Source organism: Crassostrea angulata, chromosome 8 (genome assembly GCF_025612915.1).
Source record: "Crassostrea angulata isolate pt1a10 chromosome 8, ASM2561291v2, whole genome shotgun sequence".
NCBI lineage: Eukaryota > Metazoa > Mollusca > Bivalvia > Ostreida > Ostreidae > Magallana > Magallana angulata.
The window spans coordinates 40,239,832-40,263,140 of record NC_069118.1 but is presented as its reverse complement, the minus strand read 5'-3'; the positions used below and the strand labels follow the sequence as shown (position 1 = coordinate 40,263,140).

The window sequence follows — 23,309 nt, the reverse complement described above, 5'->3', positions numbered from 1 at the left end:
AACGAGGGCTTTTTACTCGCTTCTAATCAACACCATTTTCATGCTGACATATTAAATGCATTGAGATAGACTTACCTCCTGGTTTTTTTTTTCTTTTACGAACAGAATATATTGCAAATTTCTAATGCTGAGAATTTACACGTAATTGTATTATCGTTTCTGAGTTTGTCCATGCAAATGTGATATTGTGGAAACATAAACTAATAAAGAGCCTCCAGTGAATGTAATGCGCATGCGCAAATATTGTAAAATCCAAAAATCCAGATGATTTCCGGATTTTTAAAAGGAAGTCGTCAAGTACCAATGATGTTTAATATACGAATATATAAATCAAATTAAATATGTTCATTTTGCTATTCTTTGCGACTAACTGTTAATTAAGTTTCACTGATGTTAGAGTTGAATTACGGATATGGTACACATATATTTACCAAACAATAAAAGTCTGACAACGACTTTATATTGAATTTTGACGTCAAGGCGGCGCAACGAAAACCATTAAACTGGTGGGAATCTCAAAAGAAGACCTTTAAAAGCCATACAATTGCGTAAAATACTATACGATGACAAGACAAGGTATAGAACTTCAGTTTATCATATTTTTTTTCTCACTGATTGTTTAACTAGAATTAGGCCAAAGGGATTAATTAACAACTTTTGGCGCACTAACTGTTGTCAACAGTTCTAAAATATGTAAAAAATGACTGCAGGAGACATTCACAGTAATTAGACTTTCATGTAAAAATAACTCGATTTTTTCTCTAAAAGAAACAAGAATGAGAGAAAATGTAAATGATGACATCTTGAAATAAAAACAAAAGATGAGAAATAAATAATAATTCTTATTTTAGTTCGTTTGTAAGGTGTTTAAAACACGGGAGGTATAAGAAGCGTTAAAATGACGTTGCGAAAAGTTTGCGGTTTCGCCGGGTTACAGGACGAAGGCACGTTGGTCAGCTTACTAGGAATGATCTATTCATGCCATGAACAAGAAACTTTTCACATTGATAAACTCTATCCTGATTTACGTTTTGGTACAATTTCAAGAGTTTATCTTTTTTACTAAAAGAATAAGAGAAAATGTTTCAATAATTTCCGAACAACCCTCGTATATAAAACAAAAGACAATACTCTTCCGATTTCTCGGTATTAAAGCCCAAAAATTCGAGTCTTATTTTGTATAGTAGTATAACACAGGTGAGCTAAAAAAGAAGTGTCTACTTGAATCTAGATTTAGTTCTTGTATGCTTATTACTTCCTTTGTCTGTAATATTGTTTAGTGACTTGGAAGATACAAGTATCATATTTACCGTTTATATATCGTATACTTATTATCAATACGATGAGGAACCGTTATATTGGTGTAACTCTCTTGGCTGCTCTTAGTTTTACAGCTGGTCAACATATATACTCTAGAGAGATGGCAGATGACCGCGAGGAAGTCCTTCGAATTCAAAATGAAATAAATCAGCTCAAAGAAGAACTTGTTGCCATCAAGGGTATGTTAAAAATCAATACTTTTACAAATCCGTTCAGTTAAATAGCTATTAATTAGGGGTGGATATTGCCAGATAATCATATTGCGATATTTGGTGGCATATTGCGATAAATTTTGCAATTTATTGATTTATTTTCTTTTTTCTCGTAAAGGGTTTTAAAGACTAGTTTTCATGTATTTTCGTCATTAAAATCAAAGTTAGATAACAACTCATTAATCTCATAACATTAAATAAGTGAAAACAAAATACATGTATATATTGTACAAGTGCACTGTTAAAGAACACATAAGTACATGATTAGTTTTTTGACTAGATGTGAGAAAAAAGCATGACTCACACAAATAAGTGGAAACATAATGCATATATATATTGTACATGTATTACTGCACTGTAAAAGAAGTAGTTTATCATAAGTGCATGACTACTCTCTTTTTGACTAGAGTTGTTGGGGAAAAACACGACTCCAAAAAATTTAACAAAGTTTCATGTAAAAATATCAATTACACTTTCATGTTCTTTTTTTTTTAAAAAAATGAGATAGTCAACATGCTTGGACTTTAAGGTTGATCGTTGGGCAGATAAAATGATAAAATTGGATCAGTAGGAAGTCTTTCCAGATTTCGGATTTTGCTTTGTTATTCTTTATATAAGTATAGTCCGATTCAGGAATATTAGTACTTTGATCTGCGTTGTGTTCGTCCGCCATTTTGATAAACACCTATTCTACACAGCAAAATGTTTCGACATGTATTCCAGAAAAGAGTTATATAGTAACTTAGTTTGTAACCGTAACTTAAGAATGCAGTGAATACCACGTTATATAGTGGTCGTTTTTTATTCAATCTCGATTTTTTATGCACTTTAATTAGTTCAACAAGAAAATTAAATAATTACGGGTTTGAAATTCAGCTTCAACACCATATTTAGTGTCTATTAGACACTTCCAGTTAGAATATCGTAAATACCGGTATTGGAAAAATATATTGCGATATATTATCGTTGGATTTAATATTGCAATATACCGATAGTATTGCACATTCCTACTATTAATCAGGAAATTCAAATTATTCGAATGTTGACCAGAATATTGGAACTGGGTACAAAAACATACATTATATAATTATGAGTATAAAGTTACTGCCCCAGTTATTTTATATCTTATTTTTAAAAGAATTGCAATTTATCTTTTTCAATATAAAATAGAACGACTTGGCTCTAAAAACAGATATTATGGTACTGGTCTTTAATGCCATATTTACATTGCGCATCTACTTTTATTCCCATTTGCCTGTTATAGCTATTCATGAATAACTTAACACACTGAATCCATGGTATGCAATTTCCGGAAAAAAAGTTTCATGTGACCAAAATTGGAAATCAGATGACATACTAAGTTCTAACAGATTACATTTGAAGCTTACTTTATAAATGAAAATGTTTTATAAGAATGTAATGTAACATTAAAGAAACAAAGTGAAAAAATAAAGAAAACTAGACACGATCTCGTTGCGAGCAACGAGGAGGTCTTCCGTGCGATTCTTTGAAGGTTATATGACCTTGACTTTGATATTTGACCCTTTATCTCCTTGTCGGTGCAACAATAAAAAAAAAATTGATGGTTGAATTTTGTTAGGAACATCATTCTCAGCATTTTATTCTATATTGATTTTCAAAATGATGCTCTTTAAAATATTTGTTCTGTTTGAGGTACGTTATCATCGTTTTGTACTTCTGGCCCCTTAAAACCCATTAAAAACCCCTTAATACAAAGCACATAATAAAATAATTATAATATATAGTTAAATAAATGTGAGATGAACATTATTGCTTCCTAAACATATATCAAAATATTTTTCAGTAAAGTGCTATGAAAGAAAGACTTTAGAGCCCTTTTGGTCCCTAAATTGAAGGGCCAGTCCCTTTTTCTTGGCATCATACGAAAGTTCTTTTGATATTAAACATATTTTGTTCAACAAGTGTTTAGAAATTCTTTGCCGTTTTTGAGCTATCTGGGATAGGACGTTTTAGGGGCCGACCCCTAATCTCCTTATTTGGGCCAGATAACGAAACTTTTATAATTGAATATTGTTTAAAACATCATTCTAAGCATCTTTTATTCTATATCGCTTTTCAAAATATTTGTCCTTTTTGAGATATATTCGATCGAAGTTTTGGACTTCTGGCCCCTTAAAACCCCTAATTACGTAACGCATGATAAAAATTTTATAATGTATAGTTTTATTAGTGAAAGATGAACATTTTTGCTTCTTAAACATATTACAAAACATTTCTCAGTAAAGTGCTATGGAAGAAAGACTTTAGAGCCCTTTTGGCCCCTAAATTGAAGGGCTAGCCCCTTTTTCTTGGCATCATACGAAATCTCTTTTGATATTAAACATATTTTGTTCAACAAGTGTTTAGAAATTCTTTGCCGTTTTTGAGCTATAGAGTAGTAGAGATCCCCCCCCCCCCCATAGAATTAATTTTCGACCTGGTAATAACATCAATAGTGAAACGGACTGTACTATTTTATACAGAATGTTCATTGAAAATGGCTCGATACACTAAGTTTTTATGCCAATCATTCACCCATTATATTTTTAAAAACATGATATTGCACACCAGAATCATTAAACATGGCTATGATTTTATTAAGCAACCCAAGGTTTATATTATCAACCACTCTACACGTAGTTGAACACAAACGATAACTCTGTTCTGAATATCATCGTTTAATTTCAAAAAACCGCTCGTTGGTGAAAAAGACATACATCTTAAAAGATGTTGATTTTTTTAACTTAATCAAAGTAGAATATGATACGAAAATCGACCAGTAATTACGTATTTTGAGAATATTATCCGAACACTTATACTTCCGCTCAAAATCTCACAGGAACTGTACAAATCTCGATGAAGTCTCGTGAACTTTCATTCGACCACCTCTGGATTTATTACATACTTAGCAACGATAAAGAAAACATTTCGAAAACATTCGCAGGGATGCATAATGTCTTAGTAACATTAATCGAACGGTCGCCGTAGAACGGTGGTAATCGGTGATGTGAGCGATGTTCCAACCTCGGTCCTCATCGGCCAAGTAGTCGGGAACACATCTGTCACAGCAACAGGCATCGTGCAGAGGCCGTGCATACTCCCGCCGATGATATAACGGCTAGTGACTCTGAAGGACTTTTTTTGACCGGCGAAACACCGATTACCGGCCGGACATCAGACAAACATCGGACAGTCTTTACCGATCATCCTGGTGGCCGGACAGTGAATCACAGGGGCATCGTTTCCGCTCTACACTCTATATATATATATATATATATATATATATATATATATATATATATATATATATATATATATATATATATATATATATATAAATAATACACAAGGGAAGAATCGAAAGTAGGACACGATTTGTAAACAATGTCAAAAAACAACTTACTTGACAAAAGTTACGCAAATCCTCCCACACAATGTTGCAAATGTTGTCAAAAAACACGTTCACACTCAAATATTTCTAATAAACTCGGTAAACAGCGTTTTTATCCCATTAAAACCGCTGTCTGCTGCAGAAACCCAATGTCTTCGACCAAGAAAAGATAACTCTGTACTTTCTCTCTCTATATATCATAGTTCAGTAATGATAGAAACTTAAGCGGAAAACTGTAAAATGTCTGGGGAAATTTTTGTCGTAATAAAATATGTAACTACCGGTAAGCATAATTATTTTTATTTTTTATAAGATTCGTTCCGATATATCTGGCATGCACTTTAATTAGCGTAATTTGATATGCAATTGTTTAAAAACAAATATATTTCCTATCATTTAATGTAGAAATGTAAATATACTAGTAATTTGATATTGACAATAAAACAATGCTGAAATTCTAGGCAACGACAATTAATTTTGAAGGAAAAGACAATAAATGAATTATGAGTATTTTAATTGTTAAATAAAAAAATAATTTAAACAAATTATATGTCAACACCAACGTAGTTTTTCATTAACATTTTAGAGAAAAAAAAATATCTAAAATTAAATTGTTTCAACACTTTTTCATCATCATTAATTTTCATTCTAAAATTACAAAATAAATTCCTTAACTAAATTTAAACTAAACGAGTTTTTCTTCTAAATCAAATGGTCTTTCTCTAGTGGTCAGTATAAAGTAATTGCAGTAGCAGGTCAAACAATATTCATTGTTCTCTAATTTCCTATAATTACATATATCTTTAAACCACAAATATATACACCATAAATATAAATTGTGACAGCAGATATGCATTATTTAAAAAAATATACATATATTTTGACATTTTAAACTGAATTCTACTTATTTATTGAAAATAAGATTGGCCATCATTCAAAATTCACCCCTACCCGTGCTGCAAGTTCAGATCTGCAGATGTATAAAATCTATTTCTTTGTTTCGCGGAATTTTACTATGTAATCATTACTGAACATTAGTGAGTCCCGAGAGTTTTCGGATGGCAAGAGTACAGAGTTATCTTTTCTTGGGTGAAGAGATTAGGTTTCTGCAGCAGACAGCGGTTTTAATGGGATAAAAACGCTTTTTACCGAGTTTATTAGGAATATTTGAGTGTGAACGTGTTTTTTGACAACATTTGCAACATTGTGTGAGAGGATTTGCGTAACTTTTGTCAAGTAAGTTGCTTTTTGACATTGTTTACAAATCATGTCCTACTTTCGATTCTTCCCTTGTGTATTATTTATATTTATGTCATAGAGTGTAGAGGTATCACACCGGTAATTGTTTTCACTATATAGCACTATAGAGGGGAAAAAATTCTTAAAAATCAGCTTGTATTTTTCATGACAAAATATTCGGAGGAAATGTTATTTGTTACCTATCTCATCAGCTAACACCATAAAAAGGGCAAGCGATACTGCATTTTCTCAAAATATCTAGCTCCAAACAGGTCTACCGTCAAAACCACGTGTTTTCCATTTGTATGTAAACAGACTGCACACTCCCAAGGAAGCTGCTGCATGTGCCCTTAAAGAAGTAGTCCCTGTGAAAAAAGATCATCACCTAACAAAAAACATGAAATATCCTACTCAGTGGTACAAAAATTTTTAAAACTAAGTAAAGGAAAATGTAAAAATGCAGTCAAGGAAAAAAATAATTCTGAGGTATATATGGAACTACAATTGACTAAGTTCATTTTGATTGGCCGATTACCGGTGTGATACCTTGAAGCGGATACGATGCCCCTGTGAGTGAATCAAACATCATACGATTGTTGTCCGGCCATCTTACACACATTGTAGGAAGCCCGGATGATGGTCGGCCGAAGAATTATAAAGTAATTACCATACCTTGCATGGCCAATAAATTATAATGGCTTTGACACCGAAATATCTAAGATTAGCCATGTAGCAGCAACAACTTGTACAAGCACAACAAAGGCCCGAGCAATGCATTGCTAAACATATACGGATATTTAAGCAGTAATCGGCCAATGTTTATAACATCGTTCGTACTTTGGCAGTACATTGTCCGACTATAGGAAAATGTTAGGTCGATAATCGGCCGATGTTTGTGAAACACCTCTAACATCAGACTCAAAGGGCATCAGACAATGATCGGCCGATTTTTAAATGATGAGTTGAAGCTGACACGAATTCATAAAAGCATTTGGTCGCCATATTAGTTTCGATCGCTCCTCTACTTCCACTGGGGTATATTTACTGGGGTATATTTTCCGGTCGAGAAAGTTACGATCGGTTGCTTTCCGATCGAGGCATTCAGGTTGCAAAGACTTCTAAATGCATTTAAACTACACATTGTTGTAACATGTTTGTAATAAAAAATTAAGTAAAGAACAATCAATAAAATACAAAATATATTTATTCTTTGAAAAAATTTTCAAGGTACTAGTATCCGTATTATTTTGCAGAGATAGTGCTGCCTTACTTCACATGCACATCGAACACGTGTGTCGTTCATACAGATCGAGTTCACAACGTCTGCATCTTTTTGAAAACCCCGGCGGCACTTTATCCAGTAGCTAAATGATAGTAAAAATTAACAACGTAATATCGACCAGTTTCCATCGGTTTCTACAACAACGTTCCGTTTTAAATTCATGCGATCATTGACATTGCTCGATCTGCCACCGTATGGGTTGCGCATGTGCAATGTTATGACATAAACAGGAAACGGTCTACAATTATCGAGGATTTTTGAAGTATATGTGTTTGGATTTCAATCTGTCTTGGTTCATCGTTCTTGGATATTCCTTGCCAGTGCATTGGTTGTCATTATATTTTTTTCAAAACGCGTTTCTACACGTCTTTTCGTCCAAGGTAACGTGTTTGGGTGTATGAAATACTTGAATGCAGTGAAGCATGAATAGGGCTCTCGGCCTTATATAGGGGGTGTGTAGCGATGAGCAAAACAATAGAAATCGACAACTAATACGGCGGTAGTCGGAGATAAAAGGGGAAAAATGCGTTTTTATGAATTCATGTCAGCATTAATGATGTACTGCCGATAAAAAGCGATGGAACATCGGTGGAGATATCGCCGAGTTACTACAACTACAACTTATCTTCTTCCACCGATGTGCCCGCTGACCTCAGTCACCGGCCGATTACTATGAATGTTCGGCCGACATCCACATCATTTTTATCTAAAAACGCATTGGTAGCACATCGTTAACCCAACCGCTGGGTAATGTGACTGATACTTAACGAGGCCGGGTCTAATTTGTTCCCCATAGATTTTTGAATGAATTTTTGTACATGAATTTCTACTGATATAATTATTATTTTAAGATATAAAAAATAAGACGATTGTTTAAGGGGTCATTTCAAAGTTTGTTAATTTTTAACATAGAACCCTATGGGATTTTGCTTGAAATGTATTTATTTTGCACATTATTTACATTTTTTTTTAAACTCCTGCCCTAGGTATTTCTTTTTCTGTTCTACATATTAAAGTTATCGCTAAAAGGCATCAAATGATCAAATAAAAAAAAAAACCTTTCACTTCCTGGTTTGTTCAAGGGGTCCTATCAAATTGTTTTTGTATGCCCAATTTCCAAGATTTGTCAGATTCTGGCTATTTTTCACTTGACAAAGGCGACAATTGTGATCTTTATAGTATTATTATAACATTCAGACATATTTAAGTAATAAATAAATACATAACATTACACATGGAGGGTCATAAAATAAAAAATATATGGTTACTGTCTTGAAATATATGAATTAAGCTATATTTAGGCGGGTTAAGAAAACGTGACAGACGGCTAGGCTTGCTAAACCCTCTTCACGTTTCCGACCCGAGCCCAAATATAGCTTATAGTTCGAGACATTTAATATGTTTATTCCACAATATAATATCAATTTTACGCATCAAACGAGCTATTTTCAACAAATTTCGCTGAATATCTGCAGTTAAAACTATCCCGCCATGGCGTCAACCAAGCAAAAAGATGACGTCACAATACAAATGAAACGCTGTGCGAAAGCGTGCGTACTCGATCTGTACCCGGCCTCGTTAAGAAAGTGTTCGGACACGAGTTCTGCAATTTTCCTGCCAGTGACTTTGCCCAAATGACCTTAAGTGAAGGTCATGACAGTCACCCCAGGTCTTCAGCAATCTTTGTGTGATTTATGAACTTCTAATATTTCTCCAAACGAAGTATATGGACTGGACACGAATTGTGCACAGACGGACATAAAGACGGACAAGGTGATTGCTATATATCCTTCTCCCCCAAATGCATATGCAGGGGGTATATACAGATTTTCAAATAACCTTCACATTTGATCTTTATATTTTTTTTTATCGGCCAAAGTAGACGCTTTAAACCCAAGTATTCCGATGTCTCAAGACGTATGGTACAAAAGTTGTAAATGATTTTTCAAAAACTCAAGTCCCTAATAATATAATTTCTTGTTTTTTCGGACAAATGACTTTAAAACGTAGGAGTGGGTGAACAATTTGATAATTATTTTATCATTGACATAATTTTCAGGCGGACTAAAATTAGATGGAGCGAGCGATCTTATATTTTTTTTCCCCTATTTCTAACAATTGTAAAGTAAAATGGACTATTTAAAAATATATTTTATGTTATATAGTAATGTTAAATATCAAACATTAAATGATTTCCATCTATCTGCATTGAAGAAATAAATGATCAATAATATATATGCAGTGGACCTATCAAATTCTTTTAACAACTATTGCAAATACTTTTTTCGTACATTACTCTTTATATAGAATTTTGCATTTTTTTTTGTTTCGGCTTCCTTTTAATAATAAAGTATTGTGGAATATTGTGATGTAACATAAATCTTAACCAATATATGATGCGAAGAAAATATTCAAAAGGCTTATAGTTGTAGTTGTTCTTAAGTTTCATCTTTGTGTGATCACAACTACAAAAATAATGAAATCCAAAACATGGAGAAAATTCTAGTTTTTCCCAAATTTTCACAACTAAAGCAGATCTGTTTCACAACCAAGAACAGAAAAAAAACAATTATGTCGCAATACAGAAAGTCCGCAATTCACAATGAAGTAAGAGGAAGATAATGTCTCACTGAAGCATTGAAGTAGCAGGTTTCCACATCACAAGAGCAGGATAAAGCTCCTTTAGTTAACACTTATACATGTACTTTGTTCCTTGAACACGGGAACCTTAAAGTGAATTTAGTTTTCATCATTATCTGTTGAATAAGCTTCTTTTAAAATTTATACATGCACGGTACAGTTATAGAAATCGTTATACAATAAATTTGACAATGTTCATTATTTCATCTTATAATGATAGTTCACAATTTCACTTACTTGGTCTATTGTCAATTTTTGATGCTGAAAATGGATTGCCACATTCTTCATACAGGACAATGTCCCATCCCTTTTTATTATTCACTCATTCTTTATTTTGTTGATCAACTTCACATGGATGATAGCATGGGCATAATATTAAGTATTTTCTAGCTATAAACCTGTGTTCAATTTTATACAATTTAAAGTAAAAGTACAGGGGCTCGTAACATAAAGGTGTATTGTAAAAGTACACAGGTATTGTCAATTCAAAGAGGATACTCTTAACATATAAATTATTAAAAATGACTCATTTTTGGTTAGTGTTAGTAGCTTGTGGCGGTTTTTTTTAGGGGGGGGGTGTTAGTTTTTGGGATTTTTTTTATGATTGACTTTTTTTGTAATGATTGACGCATTAACGATTTTTGTTTTGGTAATTGACCTTGTCCTTTCAGTAATAAACATGAGAAGAGTGGGTCTTAGAACAATAGACGATCTGTATTTGAAGAAATTAAACAGATTGTAAAATATTCAATTACATATCACGTGACATTGTTTATCTCTCAAATCTTCCCCAGTGAGGGAAACTAAGCGATCAGAAATAACTGTCGATGAAAGTACAACTGTCAAATGTATTTGAATGAATGGAGTTTTATGGCGTATGCAATCAAGTCCAACATCTTTTCCTAAATGTATGTCACGTGACATACGAGTAACATTACAGAAGATAAAGCAAGTTTACATCAGGTAAACTACATCAGTTTTTAATGGAATCAAAATACTGAAAGTACTGATAGACGGATGCATCATTTCGGAGGAAATTAAACTAATGACAATATATGATTTTTTTTTATTTCAGGAAAAACAGCGCGCTTACCGCTCATCATGTTAGAATATTCGCGAAGGGTTTAGTTTTTTGGCAATTTAAGGTCGCGAGGATATTTTTCAGGTTGACATCAGAGTTAGGTTGATAACATTAAAAAATAATTAGTGTTGTTCTCTTATCTTAACCTTTTAAGCTTGTTAATATATTACTACTTAAATGCGTTTATTCTTTACAAAAAAGGAAAGAGGAAATTATTTTGCATCACAAAACAACATGGGAAACTGTACATGTTATAAAATGCATACAACTCGAACTCGAAAAATACAATGCAAACTATTTATGTACACATTTCTTTTCTTGTGTATATTTAGTTTAAGTTGATATTAGTTCCTGTGTATAGTGATTTGCAAACCCAAGGTAGAAAACGGCATATCCTAGAGGTTTCCACACCTGTTCAGGACAAAAGATAACCTCTAAATTACAAACTACTTTGTCTAACTGTACAACACCCCCCCCCCCCATCCTTTTCTATCTTGCAGAAGGGGTTTCTTGATTAAAGAGAGAAAGAGAGAGAGAGTTCTAGGCGTAATTTTACGCACATTCATTTGAAATATACTGATATTATATATTCATAAAATTAGTATCTACAAAAGAATATAGTACATTGTGATTGAATCCAGCATGCAGTTTCACACTGTCGTGTATCCGCGCCGGTAGTGACGTGTTTGGATAAAGTGAAAATGGTGGTTCCGTTTGCTTCTTGATAAGTTTTCGTGTTATTTAAGGCTTACATTGTCAACTTTTACAGGAAAAAGATCGTCAGATCTATTCAAAAGTGTATAAAATCTTAAAAGTTCTACGAAGTTTAGGTTAAAATTATGTAAATAAGCAGTTCATGTCGATTAATTGTGAACAGTTTGGTTTGGATACGCATCTGATACGGTTTGGATGTAATTAATTTGTGAGTGTAAACAGTTCCTTTAATTATCCCTTCGCGAAGGGGATATAGCATCACTACTATGCGATATACATGCCCTCACTGAAAAGCATGCTTTCAATATAATGGATATCGTCATGTGATAGACATATGAAGTCACATTGTTTAAAAAAATAAACATACACGTTAAAGACTTGTGCCTTTAAGCCAACAAAACTTAATATACCGTAATTTGAATTTCAATTTTACACACGCTCCAAATAACTTGCAATTGGCTTATAAAAATTGAATACAGATTGCTTTACAGATATGTTAAGTCTGATGTATAATCATTCCATCGATATTAATTTCGAAACATTCAGCCTTACCAAATTCTTTACCGACACAAAAAACATGTGTTTACGACAGTTTCAATTGTTATGCTTCTATGTCGTTATCGGCTTTAAACGTGAAAACGTCAAAAAATCAAAAGAGATCAGTCAAATACAGAATTATACCAACTTTAACAATTTTAAAGTCTGTAAAATCATCTAATGATACAAATATTTTTTTTTTCTCTTTTAAAATTGAAACGATATAAGATATCGATACACTGCACAGAACAAACCGTGATAACGTGGATATTTTTAATTATTAGTATCTTGATATGGGTTTCATGAAAATGAAAAAAAAATTCTCTTCTGATACAGAGTATTTAACTAATCAAACATCATACTTGTCTATTTTTTTAAATTAGAAATTTAAACGTTCCCAAACAACTTTTTAGTTTTGCAACAGCCTAACAACTGCGCTTTGGCAAATTTTTAACTATGAAATTTTTATCATTATACTTTCATGTTAAATACTAACGCGGGTTTTGTACTTTTTCTGCAGTAACGCCACCTTCATTTCCCGCATGAGTCACCAAAACCTCTTGATATACATAGATACATATTTATTGTTTTGATTTTCTGGTGAGAATTATGATTGAATAAATGTACATATAAAATGGCGATGTTTACTTAGGTCTCGTCATCACTTGAATTTCTTGGACCAACTATTTCTAACAACAGAGTAAATATATGACTTGGCAGACATCTATGGTACTTTGTTTTATATCAGTATAATCACTGGGAGTGAAATAATTGTAGAACTTTCTTTGTCTAGCGATGTACAGGCTTGGTATTGAATGTAAACGAGGCTCACTTTCATAATATTATTACCAAGCACATTCTCCGTTCAACTTACTTCACGGTTATAAATATCATTTCAGAATAACTAAAAAATACATCATATAGTCGCTTGCCATAAATGTAGTAGATAGTTGTCTGTTAAGGTGTTTATATGATGTATTGCTTTTCAGGTTAAAGGTGAAAAACTTTTTTTTTTTTTACATTTTATTGTGTTCCTCATGTTTCAACTCATATTTTCTTTATAATTTAAAATTAAAGAAAGTATTCTTTTGAAATGTTAGTAAAAAAAAAACTTGATATAACTATATTTACATTTTTCAATGTTTTTTTCATTTGATAACACTAAGTATCAATTTGTTCATATTCAGTCCAATAAATTCAAATGACGTTTGCTTATTAGAATATTTAAAAGTACAATTGCTGTGAATTAAATTAATATAAGTAATAAGGAATCATTCTTTCAATATTGTGAGGTGTAATTTCGTTTCGAGCTTTATTGGATTTGACCACGCCCCGATCAAAATAATCAACTCATGATATTCGATCAAAGAATGATTCCTTATTCGTTAAATAATCAATTTCTGATCAATTATACACTAAATATACCATTTTATCAGAGGAAAAAAAACATGCTTGTCTAAAGAAATAAACTTAGTCTTTCAGTTTTAGTTCCCTTCGAACATGTGGAAGTATTTTGGTTTTATAACGTTTATAAAAATGTCGGACAGGAACGAAAAATTCATCGTCTGTATATTAAGTTCTTTTCACCTGACTTAAAATACATCTTTTGCATGCTGTGTAATTTGAATGACCCACTATTTTTTTAAAAAGATGTATCTTCGGTTGCACACCGATAAAATGCAAAGTGCTCTCTTTATGTCTAAAATATCAAAAATGCTATAACTTTGAATTATTCAAACCGTACCATTTGCACAATTTATAATTTAGCATCCAAACCGGAATAATTTATTTATCCAAACCGTACTACTTCTTTAGCAGGTGCATGAAGTTATTGCTATTTTTATACATATTAATGTATTACAAAGACATCGGTTTGATTTTATTTGGTTAATGTAATGTTTTAAATTAATTTTGGCCGCTTCAGATTTTTAGTATGTGTTATATTATCTGCGTAATCTAGAAATAGTTCTTGGTTTTAGCATTAAAATGACACGTTAACGATTGATTTTTCTACAAATAAGTCGTTTTTATGAACGATGAACGAAAATAACGCACACTCTTTTCAACGGCAAAACCTTCAGAAAAATATGAATGACTATTACGATATTTTAATTAATATTTACCCCGTTGTCGATAGAAAAAAGGACACAACACTCATTGTTTTTGCAATGGATACGCCATTTTCACGCTATCCAAACATGTCACTACCGGCGCGGATACACGACAGTGGTTTCAGTCAAAGTCCACGTGTTATCCCTAAAATAAGGGAAAAAAGTTTCGTTCTAAGTTTTCATTTCAAGTAAGGAGAAATGAAGTATGCCTAACAATAAAGTATTCTACACTGTTTGTGATGTTTTGATTTCTTAAAGAGAAAAAAGTATGTCTAACAATGAAGTACAGTCATGTATTCTACACTGTTTGTGATGTTTGATTTGAAGTAAAGAGAAAGGAAGCACGCCTATCAATAATTAAAAGTATTCTACACTGTTTGTGATGTTTTGATTTCTAGCAAAGAGAACAAACTATGTCTAACAATGAAGTACATGTATTCTACACTGTTTGTGATGTTTGATTTCAAGTAAAGAGAAAGGAAGCATACTTAACAATGAAGTATTATACACTGTTTGTGATGTTTAATTTATAGATTGATATACTGTGTTTGTGAAGTTTAATTCGTATACTTCTTTTTTCTCAACAGAAATCTCTCTCTCTCTCTCTCTCTCTCTCTCTCTCTCTCTCTCTCTCTCTCTCTTAAATCATATTGAGAATTATCATATTAATTTTTAATATTTTCATTTTATTCTTTTCTTAAGATTATTATTTATTATCCTAAAATAGATACAATTGCTTTCCAATCTTCACTAACCAAGGCTCTGGAAAACATGAAGGAACAAGAGACTGTGATCTTTGATAAGGTTTCGTTGAACGAAGGAAACGCTTACGACAAAACCTCCGGAATATTTACAGCACCAATGGACGGAATCTATTCCTTTACGTGGTCAATGTTAACACAAAAGGGAAAATATTTCGTCTCTGATATTGTGCGGAATGGCCATAAAGTTGCATCTAATTATTCCGATGGAAGGGGTCACGATCATGGGTCTATGTCAACCGAACATGCTAACATCAAAATGAAGAAAGGCGATAAAGTGTGGATTAGAACCCGTGGAACCTGGGGACAGTATGCCCATGGTGGAGATTGGTGTTCTTTTTCTGGAGTAAAATTGTAGACAGTATACCTATATGGATATCAAAATAAAGCATTTGAAGGTTTAAAAAGTTCATTAGTTTTTGTATTTTCCTATGCAAAGGCATTCATGACAGTTTTGAAATACAAAAATTAAAAATATTATACATACACATTGTTCATTTTATGGTTTTAAAATTGTAGTCAGGACAGTGGCTTTAGACGCTAACGATCGTCTATCTCCTTAATTAATTCCAAAGGGAACGAGCTTGAAACAACATGGAGACGTATAAAACATTGTATGTACAATAACTAATGCAATACATTACGTAAAATTGCATACAATGTATATTGAAACTTACAGGTTTACTAAAAATATTTTTTGCCGAATTCAATAAATGCTTTTAACGAAACAAATTGTGTTTCTTATCAGGCTACACAAATTATGAACATTTTGCAAATTTAATTCATATGCACATAGAAGCATTGAATATAATTTCCAATTTTTCCGGTCCTGACATTGAACGCCCGTTTATTACATTTATTCATAACGTTGTCTCAAGCTTCTTCATTTTCACAAGAAGTTAACGCAAAAGCTTGATCGGAATGTTGGTTTCGGGATATAAAGCATTTAGAAACAAGCGAAAGAGGAGGAGGGAAACGAACGCAAAAAATTGTTTTGAAGCCGAGGCCCCGAAAGGGGTTATATTGACGTTCTATTATATTTACTTTTTCTGCAGGGCTGAAAACAGTGGTCTATATTTTTTATTGATTTATATATTGTTTTCATTCTTTTGTACGGAATGGTATGAAGGAACAGCTTTTATCGACATAAAAGTATTTCTATAGTATTTTAAACTTGCTGCCATGCCTCTTCTCCCTTCTGTTTCTCTCGATTTAATTTCCCGTAAACATCCACAAAAATATACAAATAGTTTGTGAATTGTTTTGATATGACACACTTCGAATCTGGTTCTAACATGGCAAAAATAGCGCTTTAGACCAGGTATATTGTCAAAGCTAAGAAAAAAAAACATGAATGTATATTTTTTATTTTGACTTTAATTAATTGTAAAATATGCAGTTTGTGCACAAAATAGTTTGACAGTTCTATGACATTCTGACTTGTGACACTGACTGCACTGGGAGAAAAATATGGTCACAATTCCGATACAGTCGGACCATCAATCAGTGAACAGTATTACAAGTCTCATAAAAAACATGGGCGAGTTCTTTCAGCTTTGAATAATATAGTCTCGTTCAACCAGACGCTCGGCTGTCTCCGTAAATCTCCGACGAGCAGAGAGTCTGGTAAAGCGTCACGTTAATGTTTGTAACGTCAAAACGAGGCTTACCAAAATCCGGGTATTGAATTTGATTGGTTGAAAGAAACACACCTCCTATAACATGTAAACAATGACAGAAGACCTACGACTGGAAAGTTTAAAAACGGTTATAAATGGAAAGGATTTATTTGCAGTGTTACAGTGGTAACAACGTTATTGTTGACAAGCCAATCGTGTTATATAGTTCGTGTAACGTGGGTGATCGTTCGTGTAACGTGCGAGATTGTGCGTGTATCAGGAAAATTGGTTTGCTTTTTTAGCGTGCGTGTTCGTGCGTGATCGTGCGGTTTTTTCGTTTTGTAACTTTTTTACGGAATGCCAGGATTTATTCTGAAAACAACGACAAGTAGTTTTTGTAAAACAATGTGAATTTAAACCTTTTTAATAGAAGAACATTGCTTCTCTTCTTTTTTTTTTATAGAAGAACATTCATTCTTTCGTCTTTAAATACATTTAGTAAGTATTTCTATAGCTCATTCAATCCTTTGTTCGATCGAGTTAGTTCTGCATAATTTTATAATCAGTATATATCAAGCATTTATTGTGTCTTGACACATAATATTAATCATGTTAGCAAGAGCGATACGTTGAATGAAAGCGGTTAATCTTACCCATGCCCCGATTTAAACTAAACGATTATTCCCAACGTTTTTCTTTCAAATGAGAATACGATACGTTCCTATCTGGTACATTGTATAATTATTTGTTTGAAATAAAATTTATTAAGACGCTTTAAAATTTAGAATAAATAGAAATAAATCAATTATGTACAGTAAATTATGAAAATATTGGATGTGTAAAATCGAAATTCTATGGAACAAGATAACAATTTTACCTGTATCCCGCATAATTAAATCGAACGTAAGGGAATTGGATTACATTAACAGTCAACTCGTATCACTTTATAAATAATTTTGAGTAGTTTATGCATTATCTTCATTTCGTTTACACTTAATTTTTTTTTAACTTATGATTGAAGTTAATATTCGTTATGAAGATAAAAAAATTAATTTGTGTGAGAATCTTATATATTTGTGTGTGAATGTGTAAAATTGTTTACTCGTTAAATATAAAACAGTGCATGACTAAAGTACATGCCGCTTTTCAATAAAACACAAACATAAAGCAATGCAAATTATAACAATACGTTTCCTTAATTCTAATCTTAAAAATAGTTTTGATTTTGCGTGTTTAATGGTGTAGAATCGTGCGATTGCGTGTTTTATCGTTTTTGTTCGTGTATCGTGAAAATTCAGTAAGTTAGTGATATTTCGTGTATCGTGCGTGATCGTTCGTGTATCGTGCGTGATCGTTCGTGTATCAGAATCGTGCGTGTCGTTTGTCAACAATAACGTTGCTACCACTGTACCTTACGGGATAGGGTAAAACCAATAATTAATCTATATTATAGCTGTCAAGGTTGTAAACAAACATTCACCGCTTCGTTGAACTTAAGTTCAGCCATTTTTATGAGTCTATGGAAAGCGAGACTAAATTGACGTAAGATCCATAATTTTCACGGCAAGAAAATAAAGTACTGTATATCACACAAATCTTTAACTGGCACACATTGACAACGATTCAAAATGAAACTAAATCAGCGCCCCCTATCGGTAGCGGTTATGAACGTGACGCTTTACCAGACTCTCTGCTCGTCGGAGATTTACGGAGACAGCCGAGCGTCTGGTTGAACGAGACTATGAATAATATGAATAACATCATATTTGTTTTGAAAGAAAACATTATTTGAAGCTGCAGAGAATATGGAAATCTTTTTTTTCTAGATTTTAAAACAATAATGTTCTAAAGGTTTGTAAACACAACTCAAGAGTAAGTCAACTGTAATACGCGGGCATGTTAAGGCTTCCCGATTGATTTTACAGCGATATGTAGAAAGTCACTTGCCTGTACTTCATACGATATGACGTCATAATTAACTTTCACGTCACGATCTGCATTCCTGTCGATAGTTCCCAGGGAATGTATCTTAACGTTAAAAGTGAATTACATAAAACCAGTGTAAATCCGTATGTTACCTTTACATAGACTGCCGTTAATGCTAGACGTACAGAATTCATTCATATTAAAAACCAGTATCAAATAATTGGCAGTTTTATAGCTTCGTTTTGAGTAAAAGGCTATTTATAAACTAATGGTTTTGAGACTCTCCCTGCTGCGTATAAACAACTGAATGAAGAAATTTTAAAAACCAGCTTGGCGCAGGTGAAAGATCAACACAATTTTAGAATATTTAACGTAAAATTGGTAGAGAATATAAGTACCAATGTGAATCGTGCTTGGAAAACCTAAGGATTTACTGCGATTTTTTGTAAATCGCTCTTGATTTAATAAATGTGCTTTATTTTGATGATATTGTGAAATGTTTCATCAAAATCTGCCATAAACGACATATCTATTTCAAGCCTAAGCAAGAACTTCAAAGTATATGGCATAACAGACGATTTTTCTTAAAAATAATTATGATTATTAATTATTATTCATTTATTTATTAGTCATTAATCACCTGCGCCGATGCGATTTAAATAGATCATTTGCAATATAAGGTCTCGCCCGTCACGTGATTACAAAGTATATATGACGTCACAAATGCATCAAATATAATGTTTAACATCGTTGTTAACAAATGTTACATTGATTTTAAGTAATACTCCCGGAGAAAGTATTTTTGCGATGATTCTTATAATATCGTTTTCCAGCCGTATTTTAGCATCTGAACGCTTTAACATTGCTGCGTACACAGATACTCGCCTTCCTCTACACCTAATGCATGTACTTCTAAAACAATTCAATTGACTACTAGAATTAGAAGCCAACAGCACTTTTTTTCTCCTAACAAAAAAATATATTAAACAAAGAATTTCATTTTAACAACAATCGTCTCTCTGGAAGGAATAGAAGTATTAAATCATCAACAAAAACATGTAACTCCCCTGCAATTCATAATATATAGTGTACATTTACATGTACTTGTAAAAATTTAACATATGTAAACCTTTATTTTCCGTAGTTAAACAGTCAATTTAGTTCACTTGAAGTGAAAAAGAAGACCATGGACAGAAATCAATTTCAAAAAACTTAATGAATTGAGTTTTTAGATAATATCCTAGGCTTAAAAAAAGAAAAAGAAAAAACGCATCCATGATATAAGCTGTCACATTTTACAACATGAATGATATCCGTCAATGATTAGTGCGATTATATCAGTTAATACACAATGATGAAAATGGTGATAATGATGATGAAGATTAATGAGAAAAACGCCCAATGTACAATGAATTCAGCTGCTTATCAAGATTGGTAACAACAGAAATAAAATTTCATCAAGAACTTTAACATGATGAAAACATTGATGTAAAAAATGAGAATATCCTCATTAGGTTCAGAGATTATGATCAAGAACATTCAGTTTTTCTAGTCCTATACATAACTGCACTATCACCAACAAGTTGCATTCCTTTTCTGTTGTTTATGGTTTTTCATTTTCATCATCGGTTTTCTGTTCCTTTCCCTGGACAGCTCCAACTACATGTACTTGAGGACTACAGGAAAGAAATTACAACATCATTTCGTTTTTTCTAATTTCTACACAAACCAATTGCTTTATACCACATTTTACATATAGTCATGTAAAATATTTTTTTTTAATAATATTTTAATAAGTATTCTGCTTAGACAGTACCTTTAGGTTAATTACATACGTAGGACTTCTTCCACAAATACGAATTGTAGATTTTTTTTCTTCAAATTATTACAAATTGTATTTGGAAGTGATTTGATTACACTGACTACCAGCAACTAGTTCAATCATTCCAATCATCTCTGATTTAAACTGAAAAAAAAACTTAAACTATCAAACAGAATTTCATCCCAAATATTCATTTGAGTTTGAAACAATTGATTGATTTCAAACCCTGTCTGTAAGGTGGATATAAAACAACTCAATTGCCCACCCCCTCCTACAGTTCTCTTCTGGGCAGCTGGACTCTGGCATCTGGGGCAAAAAACTGAAATCATATAAAATTTACATCTAAATAAACAAAATGTTCATTTCTATCATAAATGCTTTAAAATAAAAACACTACTGACTGTAGTGGTTTCATCAATATTTATGACCATCAATTTTCGTGGCTATAATGAAAATTACAGTTTCTTGGATGCAAAAGTTTGCTAATTTTGATTCTTTTTAAATACAATATGTTATCAGAATTTGCTTTTCAATGAACATCAACGTTCGTGGATCAACTGAACAAAGAAATCCATGAATAATGGTATTCAACAAATATTGATAAAACCACAGTTTTAGCCCAATCATTTCAATACATGCTTTGTATTCTCAATATTTCACACCAAAAATATATAAAAATAACAAGTTGCTATTTGCAGAGATATGTATCTTAATTGTTTTTGTTTTCCTCACATCCAAACTAATACAAAAAGACTTAATATCTGAATTCAACATGAAGCAAATACACAATTTCAAGAAACTTTTTTTTCCCAATAAAACACCAGGACTTAATATATTTTACTAAAGATACCTAGAAGCTACCTGATCTGCTTAACAGGACCGTATCCCCTCTCACTGCGGGCGGCAATCATGAAGATTATGGCTGGTTTGGTTGTGTAGTCAAAGTGGGCAGAGGCCAGACTGACAGCAGTCACCGTACATCTACATGAGGAGGCTAAGCCACAGTACAACTGCACAAATGCCAGCTGGACTGTAGTCGGGGATCTTTCCCACTGTGGGGGCTCCCATGAAAGATGTGCAATTTACGTACTCAGCAAAAGTCACTCATGTGAATATTAGAGACAACAAAGTTGGCATCTGACCCATTAAGAAAATTGACACATTATATATGCTTTAAATGCTATGGGCATATTTATATCATTTGATCTATTTTGCAAATATTAAATGAAAATGCTGTTGCATGAATTGAATGTGATGAAGGTGTAAATTACAGATGCAAAAGAAAAAAATCGGAAATCCCCTGCCCTTTATAGAAGAATATATATCACGCCTTAACTCAAAACACGAACAATTAATCTAAAATGGTTTTCCATATGAAATGTCATATATATTCATGTAGCTAAGCAAATCTGAATAATGCCTAAGAAAAAATACCACCTCATTTTTAAACAAAAACTTCGCACAGAAAAAAAAGACAGGTACAAGAAGTAGGAAGCAGATGATAGAACGATAGTATAAGTAATTACCGATTGCCACTTGCTTGTGATATGATAGTATTTAAAAAATAATAATCAAATATTAATATTATTTGATAATGTATGTAAAAAAAAAATAGTTCTAATTTCAAAGATAGCATGAATGTGTATCTAAAACGGGTTTCATATGTAAAGTATGTTGTACTATTGACTGGATAAAAAATACTTTATTATAATCAATATAAATTGTATCTTAATTATGAATTCGGTGTACTCTTTTTCCTTCTTTTTTACAGGGGAGCAATATCTATTATTAATTATCTACATTTAAGTTAATGTTTCTATAATAAACATATGCAAACATTTCAGGAAGTGGTATTGTCTGGTGTCTCAATAATCAAAATATTTTATGTTTTTTTTCGTTAAAATGTCAATTATTCATCTCGGTTTGGTAGAAATATCTGATAAACATTACATGGTATTTTCCTAAATATTCAATATGAAAACCAAAACTTATGATATTATATTACAAAAAATGTAAGTGTAGTGCTTTATCTGTATTATTGAGGAAAATCATCATGATGATACTGTGGAATCATTTAAATCTGTGGGGGCCAATTTTCGTGGATTGTTAGTTTTTTGCTAATTCGTGGGGATGTAATTTCGTGGATGTGTTGGTTTTCAGTTTTAATAACTCTTTAAAAACTTGTTTTCGTGGAGGACGTTAATTCGTGGGGGAGAGCTACCCACGAACAACACGAAAATTGAGCCACCACGAAATCTAATGATTCCACAGTAATTACCTTACATGTGTTTTGCATAAATAAGGAAATATGTAATTGATTTACTTGCTAGAATATTTTTGAGACGTCATTACAAGCAATACTCCCTGTGATACTACTGGAAAAACCTATTAAACCTTTTACACAACTGCACCCACTAAAAAATCCATATTTACCAAATGTGAAGGTCGTGGTAGATCGTGGTATGAATTACAAATTGGCGAATGTTGGTTATCTACGTTGACATCAATTATATATAGAACTGTACATATCATATTTTGATCAAATTTCGTTTTATAAATAAAGTGTTTGTGATGGTATTAGCCCGAAGTCAAAGATGTTAATGAATGGGTTTTTTTTAAGGTGGGTCGCGGGT

General features: G+C 32.4%; 1 protein-coding gene across 1 annotated transcript; it reads left to right on the top strand.

The window, feature by feature from the left end:
- Window positions 1-1,243: 1,243 nt before the first annotated feature.
- Window positions 1,244-16,037, top strand: LOC128159271 (heavy metal-binding protein HIP-like). The gene is made up of 2 exons (XM_052822335.1): window positions 1,244-1,499; window positions 15,276-16,037. Exons 1-2 carry the CDS (start codon window positions 1,343-1,345, stop codon window positions 15,665-15,667), a joined length of 549 nt encoding a protein of 182 aa, XP_052678295.1. The 5' UTR covers window positions 1,244-1,342; the 3' UTR covers window positions 15,668-16,037.
- Window positions 16,038-23,309: the final 7,272 nt, after the last annotated feature.